This window comes from Pseudoliparis swirei, chromosome 23 (genome assembly GCF_029220125.1).
Source record: "Pseudoliparis swirei isolate HS2019 ecotype Mariana Trench chromosome 23, NWPU_hadal_v1, whole genome shotgun sequence".
NCBI lineage: Eukaryota > Metazoa > Chordata > Actinopteri > Perciformes > Liparidae > Pseudoliparis > Pseudoliparis swirei.
In genome coordinates, this window is record NC_079410.1 from 7,278,414 (window position 1) to 7,297,684 (window position 19,271).

General features: G+C 48.2%; 1 protein-coding gene across 1 annotated transcript in view; it reads left to right on the top strand.

Annotated features, from left to right (window-relative positions):
- The window catches only part of lrrc4ba (leucine rich repeat containing 4Ba), a 34,551-nt gene extending 28,667 nt beyond the window's left edge, over positions 1 to 5,884 (top strand). The window contains exon 3 of the mRNA XM_056408081.1: positions 1,639 to 5,884. Within this exon, the coding sequence (XP_056264056.1) occupies positions 1,639 to 3,579 (1,941 nt within the window). The 3' untranslated portion in view covers positions 3,580 to 5,884. The remainder of the gene's footprint in view (positions 1 to 1,638) is intronic.
- The last annotated feature ends 13,387 nt before the right edge of the window (positions 5,885 to 19,271 follow it).

Below are 19,271 nucleotides of genomic sequence, written 5' to 3' on the forward strand. Positions count from 1 at the left end.
GTCATGCAGATTGTTTGACAATTCTTTTAATTTATTTAATAGTACCTAGGAATCCTCCGTGTTTATTTGTGGTGACGCTTCCTTGTGAATAGTCAGTCAATACTGATTATGAATAATACTTTTTTCAAGGGATTATAATGTGTCAGTAGAAAGTCCCCAGAGTCGAACTGAAACTTAAGTGTCTCGAAGATAAAGTTATGGTTTCGGGCGAGGGAAGGGTTCGATCATCTTACGCCTGCTTCTGTTTGTTGAATATAAGCATTGCACTTCAAATGAAAGCTGCATTATGGATGATCAGAATTAAAAATTCTTAAGTAAAAAAATTAAAATGTCTATCATATGTGAAGAGGCTACAGTGTTATGCAGAGATATCACCTGAAACAAGCTCGCTATCCAGCTCGCCCCCATCCCCCCGGTCCCATCTTGTAATGACACTTGTACCGACACTGAGCAGCCTGGAGCCCCCCCCCCCCCCCCGAGCTAAGCAGCTCAGCGGTCCCCCCTCGTCGGGGAGGATGAAACAAAAACACGAGTCGTTTCCTAAACTATCAAAATGTGACGTTAAGCTGGCCGTGCAGTCACAGTCAAGTGTTCGTTTGACCGGCTTTCACAGTTCAGAAATGTTGTATTTCACGATAATCGCCCCGCCGTTCGTTAGTTATAAAACTATTTCAATATAACTTGAAGCAGGTGACTCAGTATACGCGGTGCATCTTTCAATGTGTGTCATACAGCAGGTTTCGGGGCTGAGTGAAGGAGTGACACGTATTGTATTATCAATAACATCCAATATGGAGGTCAGGGTGACCCTTGGAGTCACAACAGAGTGGGAGGCGCACATGTCTCACTGGCTGGTGTGGCTGTCAGCTGTCAGTGGGAGTCTGTCTGGAAGGCCCACCTTCCCCTGCAGGCAGCAGTCACTGGGATGGAAGGATCAGCTGTTACCATTATGAACATAGAGATGAATAATGTATATGTGTATGGTTTGTTTATTTAACATGTGTTGAGCCATATTTGTGCCTGTGAGTCAACAATTGACACATTTTTTTCTTTACATGGTTTTGAAATGTTTTGCTCATCTCCATATTTTATAAATATGAATCATGTCTCGATAAAGGTTATACGCCCCAATAAGGCTATGAAGTACAAAATGAACAGAATAAGTACAAAGTCTATTTTTGGGACAGCTAACAGTGTCAGTTGTGTTCAAAGAGGGTAACTGTAACAGCGGAGGGTGGGCGCTGCGCTTCTGTGTCATGTTTTCAGGCTCACATGCACAAAAAGAGACGTGTTCCCAGTCTGTCTATGTCAATAAACCAAAGAGAAGTCTAGATTCCAACACACACAGAAGGAAAATGACTTCATTCTTTTCTCAGGTAGACATTACTCCACCATCTGTGGATTATTATTATTCAGTTGGTTGCAAACTCTCGTTGGCACAAAACCCTACACGCTGTCCCTTTAAGTAATGACAAGTTGAATATGAATGCATATTTTGTTCTGTATTTTGTATATTGTCATTAAAACACAAACCAGTCCACTTCCGATGCACATAGTTGGCTTACGCATATATATTTGGAATCCACACGAATCATTCTCGATGCCGTACAGTAACTTCGTCATTATCTCTCCCTCCAGGTTATCAAGTCCGACACGTTCAAGCACTTGAGGCACCTTGAGATCCTCCAGCTCTCCAAGAATCACATCCGTCAGATTGAAGTCGGAGCATTCAATGGCCTCCCCAACCTCAACACGCTGGAGCTGTTCGACAACCGCCTCACACTGGTGCCATCACATGCCTTTGAGTACCTCAGCAAGCTGCGGGAGCTGTGGCTGCGCAACAACCCCATCGAGACTCTGCCGGGCTACGCCTTCCACCGCGTGCCCTCGCTGCGTCGCCTGGACCTCGGTGAGCTCAAGAAGTTGGATTTCATCTCTGACGCAGCCTTCGTGGGCCTCATTAATCTACGCTACCTGAACCTGGGAATGTGCGCGCTGAAGGACATTCCCAAACTGACGCCGCTCGTGCGTTTGGAGGAGCTGGAACTGTCGGGGAACAAGCTGGAGATCATCCGCCCCGGATCCTTCCAGGGCCTGGTGTCCCTCCGCAAGCTGTGGCTGATGCACTCGCAGGTGGCCGTCATCGAGCGCAACGCCTTCGATGACCTGAAAAGCCTGGAGGAGCTCAACCTGTCGCACAACTCCCTGCACTCCTTGCCCCACGATCTCTTCACACCCCTTCACCAGCTGGAGAGAGTACACCTCAATCACAACCCATGGGTCTGCAACTGTGATGTGCTGTGGCTGAGTTGGTGGCTGAAAGAGACGGTGCCCAGCAACACCACCTGCTGTGCCCGCTGCCACGCCCCTCCGTTCTTAAAGGGCAAGTACATTGGAGAGCTTGACCAGAGCCACTTCACCTGCTACGCGCCAGTCATCGTGGAGCCGCCTACGGACCTTAATGTGACCGAGGGTATGGCTGCGGAGCTCAAATGTCGCACAAGCACCTCCACGACGTCGGTGAACTGGATCACCCCCAATGGCACGCTGATGACCCACGGCTCCTACAAGGTGCGGATATCCGTCCTGCACGACGGCACCCTCAACTTCACCAATGTCACCCTGCGCGATACGGGCCAGTACACCTGCATGGTCACCAATGCTGCCGGCAACACCACAGCGACTGCTGTCCTTAACGTCACCGCGGCCGATTCCAGTGTCAACTACACCTACTTCACAACAGTCACTGTGGAAACAGTGGAGACCCCCGGAGAAGAAGAGTCTGCGTTGGTAGCCATCAATGAGACTTTCATACGTGTTCACCCTGGGCCCACGCCGTCGGGTCACCTGTGGCCGGAAGGTGTTCCGACCACAGCCTCCTCCTTGTTAGTCGGCTGGGCCTCCTCCTCTCCTCGGGCCACCCGACCTACGTTCACTGTGCCCATCACGGAGCCGGGCTTCTCGGGCCTGGATGATGTGATGAAGACCACCAAGATCATCATAGGCTGCTTCGTCGCCATCACATTCATGGCAGCGGTGATGCTGGTGGTGTTCTACAAGTTGAGGAAGCAGCACCAGCTGCATAAACACCACGGCCCTGCTCGTGCCATCGAGATCATCAATGTGGAGGATGAGCTGGGGGCGGGGGCCACTGGTCGGGGCAGCGGCATCTCAGGAGGCTCCACAGTGACGCAGAGCGGAAGCAGTGGACTGGGAGGGGGCCAGAGCCTCAGGCTGCACCACCCAGAGATAGTCAACCTGCCAAACCTGGCCCGATCGGAGCACCTCAACCACTACTACAAAACCCATCACTTCAACAACAACATGATGAGCCTGGGCATGGGAGCCGGCTCTGGCGTGGGCCTCAACAACAACAACAACCCCTCGCTTTGCTCTCAGTCTCAGAACACGTCCATGTCCTGTTCCCAGGTTCCAACCAGTGGAGGAATGGCCACAGGTGGCACCCTGCCCCAGTTGGGTCTCCACAGTTCTCTGAAAGGCCTTATGGGGAAAAGCCAGAAAGAGCCCCTGCTTTTTAAGAGCAGCTCCAAGGAAAATGTGCAAGAGACTCAAATTTGAGTCAAGGTGAGAGTGAAAGTAAGAGGTAAGAAAGAAGAGATTGCTGGTGGAGATTGAGTGGGACAGAGCCTGTGAGACCGGGCGCATGAGACTGATTGTAGCCCACTGTCCTCATGGACAGATTCCAGAGGAGATTATATTCACAGAGACACTGGTGTGTGTCGTCAATGTGTTGACAGGAAGAAGCAGATACGAAGACTGAAGGAGGCAGAGTTTGATATCTGATCAGCAGATGTCCCACCAACCGCATCCAAACATCATTTAAAACAGACTCAGACACAAACATATAGGATGTAAACCACCAACACCAGAACCATGCAGGTTACTGTGCAGATAGTCTTTGCCAAAGTGAAGATCAAGCCAACTCTTTTCAAGTGGAAAGCTCGGAAATGAGCGATGAGCATCTCTAGGTTTTCTACTGATCGCTTCGTATATTTCTAGACACTTTCAGTGTATATATTTGGAGGGAGACACATTAATGTCCATTGAACATGTTGTCAGATTAGTGTTTGGCACTAAGCAGCAAACAATGGTTTGGGTCAGCGGTCCGGTCCCAGGTTTCCAGGAAGCTCTAAAACAAAACAGAGAAAGCTAAATTAGAGCCGTGCAGCGATTCTGTCCGAGACTCACGCGTCAGACTAATATTTCGCAGGGAGACAGAACAACAACAACAACAACAACAAAATTCTTCGAGCGGCTTCACTCTCACTTTCTCACTTGTTTCCCCCTTTTACACCTTACTGTCTTCTTTGAAGGAGTAGAGAAACCGAGTGGTTATCATGGGAGAAGAACAATCCCGTGGCTAATATAAAGGACAATGAGAATTATAAGAACCGAAAGTCCATATTATATACAACGTAAATATATTTTCATTCAAAGAAATAAATTATAAAGAATCTTTATCAGGCGTCTGACTGAAAACTACAACGTTTGAAGAACATATATATATATATATATATATAAATATATATATATATAAAAATAAAAAAAGAAGCTGTTGAAGTGGCCCTCCCTAACAACTTACCAAACTTGGAACAAGATGGCGGCTCTGACTGCTGCGTGAGGACACGAGTCGGACAGTGGCGTCTGTTGAGAGGGAGCTCAAACAAAAAACCTGGCAAAGTGTTTGAGTGAATTAATTTTGGTCTTGACTGTTTTTGTAGCCACACAAAGTGTTTCCCCTCTCCTGTCACATTCACATGAACAGGGTCTTTGGAGGAGGGAGATCTCTACCGCAAAAATATGAAATACGACGACAACTCCTCATCATTTGGTATTCAGTTTAGCTATAGCATTAATAATCATAATCATAATGGTAATAATGATAACAAGCGTTAGCTTTTATTTGGCATTATGGTAATTTGTTGATGGACACATTTAATGACCAACATATGTTACACTATTTTACTATAAAGTAGCACATGCTAATTCAGCATGCTCTCTGAAAAAAACACATTTGGTTTTAACATATAATGTTTCACAATAATGATATGACACACAATTGTTAGAATGTTATCATTATTATCATCCATATGACTATTATTATTACTACTACTTGTGCCTACAAATAGCTGAAAAGTACAGTTTCTTTCATTTGTATATGCCACTGAAGTAGTTTTGTGACTGATCCTGTTGGACTGATGAACGGCGGTGGGACGGACTCAGCGTGCCACGAGATGAACTCCACACGCATTAGCAGGAAATAACCTGGCCCTCAAAATGGCTTCTCAGTCCAGCCCCTCACTGACTGGTGTGCTCTGATGTCTCAAGCAGCCAGGACCCCTCATGTGATCACGCATTAAAGACAGGACATGGACCTTTGATGAAGACTGCTCCTTTGCAGGGGATTATTTCACAACTGTGTCTCAGTGTTATCGTGTATGAGTGGATTTCATGGCAGCGGGGAGCTAAATGGACGACAGGCATTGCCGAGCATTTTTAAAGGTAAGCGAAGCTCGTTGGTGAAACAGAAGGTGGCATACAGTGCAGTATATAGTGGTGGGTGGATTTTTTTTCTAAAGAAAACGGACAATTAAATGAAAACATATAGAACCTTATAGATCTCTTTTGAAGAAAAAAAAATTACGATGAGTGTTTTTTATTTTTTATTTTTATCTAGTTTGATTATTTCTTTTTTTTCCTTCTTTTTTTTAATCAAGTGATATCTTTATTGTAATATTGTTATTGTTATTATAATTAGCTAATTACACTGGTTATAATTATGAGAGATGTTCTGTTAGCAGAGGTCACTTTGAAAATTAAAAAAACCTGGCACATAAAATGGCAGTTGAAGTCTGTGAAACATGATGGCTATTTTTGTTTATTTTATTTCTCCCTTTTTTGTTTCCGATCAACTTTAATTGTCGAACCGCTGTTTGTGTCCCTTCGGCTCCGCTCGAGGCGAGGCGAAGGCACCGGGTCCTTTTTCTCTGCACGGGGGGGGACAGGAAAGGCCCTGCTCTGGTTTACAAGCTCACCCACACGCCCTCTGTGCTCTCCTGAATGTCATCGCCGTCACAGTGTTCGGAGTGCGATTGCGCTATGTCAACACCGCGTTGCCATGACGACACACACAGACAAATGCGGCAAACGGCGTCACCGTCGGCGCCTCGTGAAGGCGCCCCGTTGCCCCCTTGGCTGTCACGTTCCTTTTAGGTCGCCATATCTCGACAGGGCCGGTTCTCCTTCGATGGCAGCAGATCAAATAACCTGAGCATTGTACCATGTCTTCACATAACCCCCCCACCACCACCACCCTCACACACACACACACACACACACACACACACCCTCAACATCCTGCCATCAGGTTTCCCTGGCAACTGTTGCCGCTGCGACAGCCCTTATCACAGCGTCTCGCTTTGGGTTTCGAATGCTAAACAGACGGAGCAGACAGAATTTCATCCATGTGTGCTCGTATGTCTGCCCCGAAGATCTTTTCCTCGTTTGATTTCATTTAATTTGTCACTGACTTTCTGTACAATTCACACGCCACCAATCCCCATACGCATTTAACTTGCAAAGACCCCACAGCGTTGTTAAACACATTTCATGCCCCCTACACTTGTGATTACCGCTCATCAGGCATTAACATATTCTCTTCCATGCACAAGGGATCCATATTCCCCTCACAAGTTATTTACATATTCATCTGCCTCTGTGTGCGCAAATAACGGAGAAATTATCATGTGTGCATGCTGGTGCTGTGTGTGTGTGTGTACATCAACGATTGAAAGCATGGACTGTTACAAAAAGCTATTTCCCCCTCACTCCTCAGATTCAGTGTTCCCTGCCGATCGCCTGTGGAAGCTCATCTCTTTGGAGAGCATTGCGTGGCCCCGATAGCACCTGTGAAGTGGCACGAACCAGAGGCCATGTGATTGAGGCTCGGTGGTGGAGAGAACAGCGGTTGAGCCGGAGACGCGCAGTCACAGTGCTGCAGTGTCTGAGTCACAGAGCAGTGAACACACTCCCCACACTCTCATGGAAACGCTGTGTTTACTGTGCAGGAAGGCACCCGAAAGTGTGTGTGTGCGCGTGTGTGTGTGTGTGTGTGTGATGTCTTCTAGTTGGGTTTTGCGTGTGCAGTTCTGGCTTCCTGAATGCCTGTTGGACTGGTTGTGTGAGGCGAATAAATGGCAAAAGATTCACCATTGTTGATGCAATACTGCTCAGTGTGTTGTGCGTGCGTGCAGGCAGCACGTGTGTGTGTGTGTTTGTGTGTGTGTGTGTGTTCAGGTGGGCTCACGCTAGCTAGGTTGCAGGGCTCTCAAGTTTTGAAGACAGGCAAGAGTGACATTTCCATCAGAAATTTTCGGATATCAGTCAGTCGCGCGCATTTCCAGGATGCTTTATTTTCATTGGTTGCTGGATTAAATCTTACCCAGATACAACAGATACATTTTTTTCTGATTGGCTATTGTGTAGCCCATTTCTTCTTTTTGATTGGCTGATAAGTGGCACCTCACAGCAGAACTCCAGGGGAGCGCTTGATTCCTCCACGGTGAGGGCAGCGCGGCTCATGTTGGCGCGCTGCGGCACATTAAAACATTAAATAGCCGAGAGTTTTTTTCAGCGTGAGAAATACGATGTGTGGCGGGAGTGCGTGACTTAAGACCGAAATGCGTGAGTCTCACGCTCAATGCGTGACACTTGAGAGCCCTGCGGTTGTGTAAGCAGGGGAGGAGGGAGGAGGGGCAGTCAGACCTCCATTTTAAATCTCCAGTTTAAACCATGCTGTCCGTCTCCGTCTGCCCGAGGCTACTTTCATGATCCTCTCACTGACGCTCCAGTCAACACAGGATGTGTATCGCTCCCCGCTCGCTGCTCATTGGGATGAACCCAACGGATGAAAGGTCGGCCACCTTCCAAGCGAACATCCCCGACCTCTTTTTACCTCTTCATCAATCTGCCACAACTAATCTGGGGTCAAGGGTCAAGTCCAGTGGCGGTTTCTGCCTCGCGCACAACCTCAGCCAGCTAATTACGGTGAGCATTTGTTTGGGATTGTTTCGCCCTGAGCTCAGCTGTGTACGACGGTCGGCCGAACACCTGTCGGTGAAGCCAAAGTGATTTTTAATGTTCGTCTCCATCGGCTGTATTCACGGTTAATCGGTTTGACAGTGATGTGACTTTTAGTTTATCGTCATGACGATGCACGTGAAATGATTTGCTGCAGCTCTCTCATGGCGCGTGAGGTCTTTTGGCATTGGCGCGGCGAGGACGGCGATCCCCCCCCCCCCCCCCCGAGGACGGTGTCGCACACATGTTAACCTCGGCGCTGCAAGTCTCCGCACGGCTACATTTATTTTAGGTCACCCCCCCACCCCTTTTAAAAATTGCAGGGTAGCGACAGTGGAGCTCAATGCATTATTGATACGTGTGGTGTCAATGATGCATTGCGCTCGTGCTCATTGTCTCCCCGTGGCAGAAGCCAAGGACATCAAACCTCTGTGAGAAGATGTGCATCGTTATTGCTATTATTGCTATTATTTCTCACGCGGCCATCAAGAGAGCGGAGCCAAACGTTGCAGCTTTCCTCCTCACATGATGGCTGCTGTGATTCTGTTGAGTGCAGCAACCCCCCCCACCCATTATGCTGGTCTGAAGGCCGATTTGATGGCACCAGTTTTTTGTTTTTTTAGATGCCCGGGTCATTCTGCTCTGAGAAAAAGAAGAATTTTCTTTTTTTCTGTCACTAATTCTGCTTCTGCTGGGGCTTGAGATGAGATGTGCACATACATTTTTCTGTGAAAACCCTGCCCTGAAGCCACTTATCAAAGCTTACACAAGCATGTGCACGTGTAAGAAGCACACACACACACACACACACACACCGACACTTACACACACACACACACACCGGCACTGGCTGACTGAGTGATTTATTGATTGAGGGGGTGCTTTCTTAAACAATTTGCAGCTGAGTGCATTGGAGGTTAACACAAACCTCTCAACCGCTGCCACCGCGCTTCAGTTTTATGCGCGTGTGCTTTCTATCCTGTGAAGGTGTCCTTAATTTGAGAACGGCCGGAACATTAGCACATGGCTTATTACCTTGTCGCCTTGGTAACCATGTCGTTGGTCACAAGATGTCCGCCGTGGTCGTCCTGCGAGCTTTTGCGCAGCGTGGAGTCGGAAGGGGGTTCGACAGTGTGTAGGTGTGTGTGTGTGTGTGTGTGTGTGTGTGTGTGTGTGTGTGTGTGTGTGTGTGTGGGCTGTGATGTAAGACTGAGGAGTGGTGTCTTTTCCCAGATGACTACCTCCTCTGTGTCAAGCAGTCGTGGGTCAGCCAGCTGCTCCCAAGAAAACTGAGAAAAATCCACACAGTCATTGAAATGGTAAAACGGGACACGCTCACAGCTCATGTAATTGTAAAGTACCCATTAATGGGAAGAGTAAAGCCGGAGCGCTGCTAAACACGGAGCTGCTCGTGAATGCTTTACATAAGAGGATATCAGGGACAGTGGCGGAAGGCTGTAAAGCTGACATTTGGGGACGACGCAAGCTTTTCACCCGACAGCGACCGCAATGCGCTTTCAAAAACACCGATTTGTGTTTCAAGAACAACCTGGGAATGTGGCGGCTCGGACGCTCTCCTGGAGCAGCCACATGCCCCGAGGCGCTTTGGAAAACTCCCCTTCGGCCCTGGCGATGTGTGCGGACACTTGTATCGGATTGTCCTGAACCATTGGCGTCTATTAAAGGAAGCGCTGACCCAGCAGCTGCGCTCCTCTCCGAGGACAGGCTCACAGTTGAGTTTCCAGACGCACCTCCCGTCCTCTCCACACAGACCCGGCCTCCCAGATTGACTGTTTATGGGCAGCTTGGCTCGGCATCATAATCACACTCTGCTGTGTCTGATGTTTGTTTGAAGCTGGGCGGGGGCCATGGAGTACATTTCACTGCTTTGAAGTGTAAATTCGGGTCTGCTTTGGAGCACCGTATGGAGGGCAGCGGGGAGATAGCGACAGACGTATGGATATAAGCTGGTGGTTTGAAAGCAGAGCAGCCTAACCCTCATCTGTGAGGAGGACAGGAGGTCGAACCCAGAGCGGACGTCAACGGCGAGGGTCAGAAGTTGTCTGGGCTCAGAGAGGTGAAGCCAGAGCAGAAATCCAGCCTGACCTAGATACGCCTCCCCATGCAGCCGAGCTGTGAACCAGACCTGCAAAGTCCTCCCAGGGAGCTTTTTAAGTCAAAAAGAAAGGAAGCAGGAAACAGTTGTAAACAGTCATCAATATGAAATAGACTTTTCCTGGAAGATATTGATTTTTCTTCACCCTTTTTTGTCTCCACCCCCGCATGTCAGCCGGCGAGGCATTCTGCTTTTCTCATCTGTGCTGATTTATTTATCCGTCCTGGCCCTCCGTACCCTCATTTCATGTCTGCTCTCATTTCTGCTCCCGGGCCTGTGTGACACCAACCTCACACGTTATATTTTTACCCTTGACGCTCGCGGAACGGCTACGACAGCGGCGCTCCGTTGTCTTCGAGCCGCGGCGTTTCCCGCGCGTCCTGTCACGGCGGCGGCGGCGGTGGAAGACCGCTTACAGCCCGCAACAGCTTCAGACGCCTCGGGCCTCCCCGCCCTCCGAGCACGAAAAAAATCGAGTGACAAGGGAGGACAGGAATAGAGAAAGAAAATAAAGAGGTAGATTTAAAAGAGACAAGGATGACAGGATGACTGAAAGATGACACATCCTGTCACTCCATATCTATGTAGGTTTTAGTCCGAGTGTATCTGCATGTGTGTGTGTGTGTGCATGAATGCAACATGGCGTACACACACACAGAGGACCCCGCTCAGTGTGTTTGTGTGGTATCAGCATGAGTGGCATAAGTGCATATTAATGCGTCCGTCCGAGTGGGTTGGGTGCGTACTTGTGTGCAATCGAGTGCGCACGGTATCCGTGTTTGTGTATCTGTATGCGGCAGAGATGAAGACGTGAAGGAGGGAGGGCCGCCGCGGTGCTTATATGTCACCCAGCGCCGGAGGGGAAATGACTCCTCTCTGTCCCCGACCGAGGGGAGGCGGAGGAGGAGCACAGCTGACTTCAACTGCTTCTCTGCCCTTTTCTCACTCCCTCCTTTAGAAATATAGCCAAAGCTTCTCCCCACACACACACAGAGTCATATGCTCGCCCGCTCACGGGAGTATGTCTGACTTTACCCCCCTCCCGTTCCTCCTCTTGTGCTCCTCATCCCGTTAAACCTCCTGTTCCCCTCCTCCGCTCCTCTCTATCTACCTCATGCTTCCTAGTTTCACCCCTCCCACCTCCTTCTTCTCCAATTTTTCACCCCCCTGCAGCGAGATGTCAACTTGTGATTCTGTATTAACCCCTTGATCCCTACTATTGCACACACACACACACACACACACACTCACACACTCCCACGCTCCTGTTAGCCCCCTGCGCTCCGATCGCCTCTCAGGAAAATTTCAAATAAACCCAACAACAAACCAAGGCTTCTGATATTTCCTTCCCTCTGTTCAATTAACCATGGCCTCCATCTGCTTCTTTGTTTCACTTCAGCTTTTCTTCTGCAATATTGACTATGGTTGTTCTTGTATTTGTTTCTTAAGACTGTGTTTTAACCTGTTATAACCACAGATGTACGTGTAAACACTGGAGGAACATGTCACGGGAGAGTGTGTGTGTGTGTGTGTGTGTGTGTGTGTGTGTGTGTGTGGAGTAGGGTGGATTTGTTCTGCATCAAGGTTCCGTGCCAAAACTTTTTCAGAACATTCAATCTTTGTTCATGTCATACTGAGAAATTTATTAAATAAAAATAACTTTTTTCACAAAATTCAAAGTGCAATTGGGTTGCTTATTTTTTTTTACTGTAGGCCTGTTCACTTAAAACCGTGTAATGTCAAATCAGTGGAGCGCCACCGCAGCTGGTCATTGTGCCTGCATGTGTGTGTGTGTGAATTTATTAACGTGAATTATGTATGAGCACGTGCTTCGACTATAACGTTATGTTCCCAGAGAGCCTCCCCTTCCTTTAGTCACCATCGGTTTGTTCCTCAGTGTGCCGCAGCAGTTTTACAGTGTGTGTGTGTGTGTGTGTGTGTGTGAGGCAATGTGTCAGTGTGTTAAAGATGTGACACTGAGGCTGTGGTGCGGCAGGCTGCAGGGTGTGTATTGTGACCCAAGCGGCTGACCTCCGCCTGCGCCCCACGTCTGCCCATATGCGTGTGTGTCTGTGTGTCCATGTGGGTGCATGTCTGTGTGTGTCTGTGTGTCTCCGTGTGTGTGTGTGTGTAATATTCGTGGGATGCAGTTTAGCCTGCGGTGAACACTTAGCTTGTACTGGCTGGGGTTTGCCAAGAGGTCAGCTTCTGAATGATACTGACTCAGGGAAACAACTATTGGCTTATGTGTGTTTATTTATATATATATGTGTGTGTGTGTGTGTGTGTGTGTGTGTGTTTGTGTGTCTCGACATGACTCAAGGGTAGAGCAACTATTGGCTTATGTGTGTTTATTTATATATATATATATATACATATATATATATGTATATATATATATATACATATATGTATATATATATATATATATATGTGTGTGCTCAGTGTCCTTATTGAGACAATGCATAACATAAAAATACCCGGGTTTAAACTGTTCAATAACGTAATCTTGAATGAAACATAATCAATGACATCTAGTAAGACTTGAAGCTGTAAGACTCGACTTACTGAAGAGTCGACTCAGCAAAGACTTCACCGGACTTGAAAAACATAAAAGGAAAGTCTCGTATTCATATTTAGTGTGATGAATATCAAAGTGTTCGGTCTAAACAGTGGAAGGACTCCAGGAGTGTGACCGACCCGCACGTCTTCTTCCCGACAGCTGGACTGAATCCTCGTGTTTCGAGACACGCGGCTCGTCACCTTTTATGTGGACTTCCAATCAGGGCTGCTGGTAAATGGAGAAGAAATACATTCCCACAAAATTGCGCTGCCTGTGTTGGTTCTTTCTTCCAGATTATCTTTGAAGAATGTTCATGCAACGCACACACACAGCTCTCTCTCTCTCTCTCTCTCTCTCTCTCTCTCTCGTCCTCTGTGGCCGAATTTAACAAAAGCTGCACACGCTGACATTCATTCCAGCCGAATGTCTCCGTTTCTGTTGGCATTGGAGGGCGAGTCGGTGTTTGCTCTGAGCGGTTCAGATTCTGGAGGGTGCCTGCCGACCATATCTTCCCCGCTGCAGCCTCGGTGAGGCCTCCCTCGGGCTGAATGCGGCTGAATCTCAGCCACGGCCAAAACGTCGTCAAATCTACGGCGGTGAAAAATGAAATCCTCGTCCATAACATCCTCCACGCTGTTGGTAACGTCACGCAACCAATGGCAACTGGGATGAGGAAGAGCACATACACGTAGGACATCGGTCACGGTTACAAAAATCATTACATTTTCTTCGACTGAAACAAAACAAAGACACAAACACTCGATCGTGTCGGGTAACACATTGTAGTTTGGCTAACGCTAACTAAATAACGATGTAGCCCTGTGCAGTATCTCAGTTTGGCAACCGAAGGGTCGCTGGAACAAATCCCTTCACGGCCACAATACGGAGTGTGGAGCTGGAGAGGTCATGGTTGGGCCTCCTGGGCACTGCGGAGGTGTCCCTTTGAGCAAGGCACCAAACTGCAAAAACTGTGGTATGTACAATGACTGACTTGAATGACTGAAGTTGATTTATTCATAGACGTAAATCCAACTAAGTTGCTGTTTAGAAATAAAGAAAGAAAGATAGACTTTTATTTATCCCTGTCATGAAATTCTTCTCTGCATTTAACCCATCCTTAGTTATTAAGGAGCAGCGGCCTGCAGTGAATCGCCCGGAGAGAAACTGTCGCTCAAGGTTGTGTTACGACCTCAGACACTTAGGAAGTAGGACCCAATTGCACGACCCGGGAGACAGAGATAAAGTATTTGTAAGTACTTTATTTTTCGGTTCGGCAGTGAACAAAATGAAAGCGCTCACGTAGTGAGGGATCAAAAACTTTTCAAGAGCATAACATAACCCGACCTGATCATGGCAAAAGACCAGACGAACTGACAAGGAACACTGGGAGACAGGGGAATTTAAGCACATGGTAACAAGACACAGGTGGGACCAATCAGGGGCGGGGCTGACACTGATGAGCATAGGAGACAGGTGTGATGACAGGTGAAAACAATCAGGAAGCCTGGAATGAGAGAAAGCGAACATAAATGACATGAACCTCTCTAGCATATCTGTCGGTGCACAACAGTACCCCCCCCTCTAGGGCCAACTCCTGATGGCCCAGGCTGATTGTAAAAGTCGTGGATAAGAGTCTTGTCTACGATAAATGAAGCAGCTATCCAGCTTCTAGCCTCAGGACCGTAACCCTTCCAGTCTACCAGGAATTGCTTGCCCTCCCTATTACGGACCTCCAGTAGCTTACGGACCTTGTAACGTCACCCCTTCAAAGAACTGGGGCGGTGGAGGGGCTTGAGGCGGGAACAAGTGTGCTCTCACACACCGGCTTGATCTTACTAACGTGAAACGTTGGGTGCACTCTCAAGGTCCTGGGAGTTGCAAGCGTGCAGACGGGTTGATGACTCTGGACACTGGAAACGGACCCACAAATCTCGGAGCCAGTTTCTTTGAGGCGACATGGAGTGGTAAGTCTTTGGTAGAGAGCCAAACCTTTTGGCCTGGACTGTAGGAGGGAGCGACCCTGCGATGAACGTCCGCAACAGCCTTCATCCGAGCTGAACTACGGAGAAGAGACTGGCGAGCACCAGCCCAAACTCTGCGACAACGTCTGATCATGGCATGTGCCGATGGAACCCTCACCTCTTCCTCGTTGTTAGGGAAAAGTGGAGGCTGGAAACCATTGACACAATGGAATGGAGAGAGACCTGTAGCCGCCTGGAAGGGTATTGTGGGCAACCTCGACCCATGTGAGGTGGTCACTCCAGGTGGTCTGGTTCGGGAGACGAGACAACGTAGCGTAGTCTCTAGTTCTTGGTTCAGACGCTCCGACTGTCCATTTGACTGAGGGTGATATCCTGATGACAGGCTGACGGTGGCACCTATGAGTCGACAAAACTCTTTCCAGAAGGCGGAAATGAATTGTGGACCCCTGTCGGAAACAATGTCATTAGGGAATCCATGGATCCTGAACACGTGATTCATCATGACCTCTGCGGTGACTTTGGCAGAGGAAGCTTGGTCAATGGGATGAAGTGAGCCATCTTTGAAAATCGATCAACCACTGTTAGAACCGTAGTCTTGCCTCTGGATGAGGAAATCCTGTCACAAAATCCATCGAAATGTGTGACCAAGGACGATGGGGAATCGGCAGCGGCTGGAGCAAGCCCATCTTAACTTGAGATGAGGTCTTATTACACGCACACACCGGACAAGCCGCTACATACTCGGCCACATTTTTCTTCATGGATGGCCACCAGAAACGTTGTTGAATCCTGAACATTGTTCTTGCTACTCCCGGATGGCACGAAAGCACAGATGAGTGAGCCCAGTGGATGACCTTGGGTGAAGAGCCTCAGGAACAAACAGCAGATTGTTGGGACACTCGCTAGGCGCTGGATTCATGACATTTGCCTCTTTAACGTCTGACTCCACTTGCCAGGAAAAGGCTCCGATCACCCGGTTAAGTGGAAGGATGGTCTTGGGCTCTACCGCAAGTGGTTCGGGATCGTAAAGACGAGACAAAGCATCGGGTTTTGATTCTGAGACCCGACGAAAAGAGAGTGTGAAGTTGAATCTACTAAAGAAAAGTGTCCACCTGGCCTGACGGGAGTTGAGACGCTTAGCCTTTCTTATATATTCTAGATTCTTGTGATCTGTCCAGACTAAAACGGTTGCTCTGCACCCTCTAGCCAGTGTCTCCATTCCTCGAGGGCAGCTTTTACAGCTAACAATTCCTTGTTTCCCACGCCATAATTCCGCTCTGCCGTTGTCAACTTCGCGACAGGTAAGCACATGGATGCATCTTGTTGTCTTCTGCAGAACGTTGAGACAGTACTCCTCCAATTCCCTCATTGGAAGCATCCACCTCGACCATAAACTGGCGCTGGGGATCTGGAATGGTGAGTATGGGAGCTGATGTGAATCTATCTCTGAGAAGTTTGAAAGCAAGATCCGCCTGGGGGTCCACTTGAAGGAACCTTAGGAGAAGTCAGAACATGCAGAGGAGCAGCAACAGAACTGAAATTCCTAATAAACTTCCTATAGAAGTTAGCAAATCCTAGGAACTGCTGAACCTTTTCCTGGAGTCTGGTGTGGGCCACTGGGATACTGCACTGACTTTCGCAGGATCCATTTGGATATGATTAGGTGAGACTATGTATCCTAAGAAAGACACCTCTTCTGTGTGGAACTCGCACTTCTCTGCCTTGACATATAGCTGATTATCCAGTAGTTTCTGCAAAACTTGGCGGACATGGTTAACATGAGATTTAGCGTCTGGGGAGAAAATCAGTATGTCATCCAGATACACAAACACTGAAATATTCAAGAATTCCCAAAACCTCATTCACAAAAGCTTGAAAACAGCGGTGCATTGCACAGTCCAAAAGGCATTACCAAGTACTCATAGTGACCATTCTGAGTGTTGAATCCAGTCTTCCACTCATCCCTTGTTTTATTCTAACCAAGTGATATGCATTTCTTAAATCCAACTTGTCGAATATCTTGGCCGTTCGAAGCAGTTCAAAAGCAGATGACATGAGTGGCAGAGGATAGCGGTTCTTCACCGTAATGTCATTTAGTGGACTGTAGTCTATGCAAGGTCTCAGAGACCCGTCTTTCTTTTCCACAAAAAAGAATCCCGCTCCGGCTGGAGACGATGAAGGATGGATAATCCCTGATTTGAGTGAAGAGGAGATGTATTCATCCATTGCTGTTCTCTCAGGTCTCGAAATCGAGTAAAGTCTCCCCTTGGGAATGGGGCTCCGCCCTCCATGAGATCAATGGGACAGTCAAAATCTCGGTGAGGAGGTAGCGACAAGGCTTTAGACTTGTTAAAAGCTTCTTTTAAATCATGGTAACAGGAAGGTACCTTCTGTAGATCAGGATAGTCAGGGTGATCTATAATGATCCTACTAGAGTCTGTTGGTGCATTAACAGGTTGCAGTTTACACCTGCCCTTACAATCCTCTCCCCATTCCTTAACTTTCCTGAAGGCCAGTCTATGTGAGGATTGTGGATCTTCAGCCAAGGAAACCCCAAAATAATCGGGTACTGATTCGACTCAAAAATATGAAATTGCATGCTCTCGGTATGGTCCTTATTTATAGTAATCCGTATGGGCTCAGTGCAATGGGTAACTGTGAACAACAAGCGGCCGTCTAAGGCACTGGCACTAACAGGATGAGATAGCGGGACAGTTTTTATCTTTAGCTGTTTGACTAGGCCCCAGTCTATAAGGCTTTCGTCAGCCCCTGAGTCTATTAACACACCCTGGTCAATGGTCTGATTGTTAATACAAATGTCTACCTGAGTAACAGGTCGAGGAGGGAAGTCTGCGGAAACTTGCTCACCAGCTCCTTTTGACTGGTGAGCACGATCTTTTCCGGCACGAAGCGAGTTCATGCCCCGGCTGTCCGCAGTAGAAACAGCAACCTCCCCGTGACCGGCGCTGCCTCTCCTCCAGAGAAAGCCTGGTTCTTCCAAGCTGCATGGGTTCACCGGAGTCATTCGGAAGTGTAGTCCTCTGATGGTCCGGTAACATGAGCTGGAAATCCTCCGCTGGCGGCGCGACCCTCCGAGGCGAATTCTGGAAGCTGGGAATAACATCTCGGTTGCGCCGACGCCCTCTCTTTCCCGAAGACGGTTATCGATCCGGATGGCCACAGCGATGAGGATTCCAGATCCCGGGTGTCTCCAGTGGAGCCAGCTGGTCCTTTATCGGTTCGAAAGTCCTGTCATGAAGGCGTCACGAAGAGCCGGAACATTCCATCCGCTGTCCGCTGCTGCTGTACGAAACTCGATGGCATAATCAACCACCTGACGGTTGAGCTGACGTATTTGAAACAGTCTTCTGCTGGCCTCCGTAGCAGGCGATGAGTGGTCAAAATGCGCCTCATAGTCTCTATGAAATCGGCCAATGAGTAACATAGTTCGGTGTCTCTAGACCATTCTGCAGTAGCCCAGGCTGCAGCTCTTCCCGTTAAATGAGACACAATAAACGCCACTTTACCATGCTCAGATAAACAAGCTGCTGGGTTGTGTTGAAAATGCAGATCACACTGTACCAGAAAGGCTCTGCAATTTGAAGAGTCTCCGGAAAATCTCTCCGGAAGAGCCAGCCGTAATGGGGAGGAAACAGCCTGACCTGGGTCGTCAGCTGGAGTATTGACAGGCAAATTCTCAGCTGTGGATGACGTCACCGGAGGAGCAGTCTGTTGATGAGTGAAAAATTATTCATTTGAAAAACCAGTTGTTGCAACTGTATAAATAATTCTTCCTGAACCCGCCTGGCGTCCTCTCAGCTCTTGTATTTCCGGCTGACTTTGTCCAGTTTTTCCTCGTGATGAAAAATCGTCACGCCCTGTACCGACAGAGCGGCGTGAAGCGTTCTTGGGTCGGCTGGGTCCATAATGTGGTCAGTTCGTTCTGTTACGACCTCAGACACTTAGGAAGTAGGACCCAATTGCACGACCCGGGAGACAGAGATAAAGTATTTGTAAGTACTTTATTTTTTCGGCAGTGAACAAATGAAAGCGCTCACGAGTGAGGATCAAAACTTTTCAAGAGCATAACATAACCCGACCTGATCATGGCAAAAGACCAGACGAACTGACAAGGAACACTGGGAGACAGGGGAATTTAAGCACATGGTAACAAGACACAGGTGGGACCAATCAGGGGCGGGGCTGACACTGATGAGCATAGGAGACAGGTGTGATGACAGGTGAAAACAATCAGGAAGCCTGGAATGAGAGAAAGCGAACATAAATGACATGAACCTCTCTAGCATATCTGTCGGTGCACAACAGGTTGTTTTTCTAACTTAACAGGGTACAGTGTCTTGCTCAAGGACACTTCGACATGCAACTATGGGGAGAGCGGGGATCGAACCGAGTAGCTTGTGGATACGGGACGACCACTCATCCCCATGAGCTGCAGCCGACCCCAATTTACTTTTGGTTTCCCTTGCAACACAAATAACATCTGGGTCGT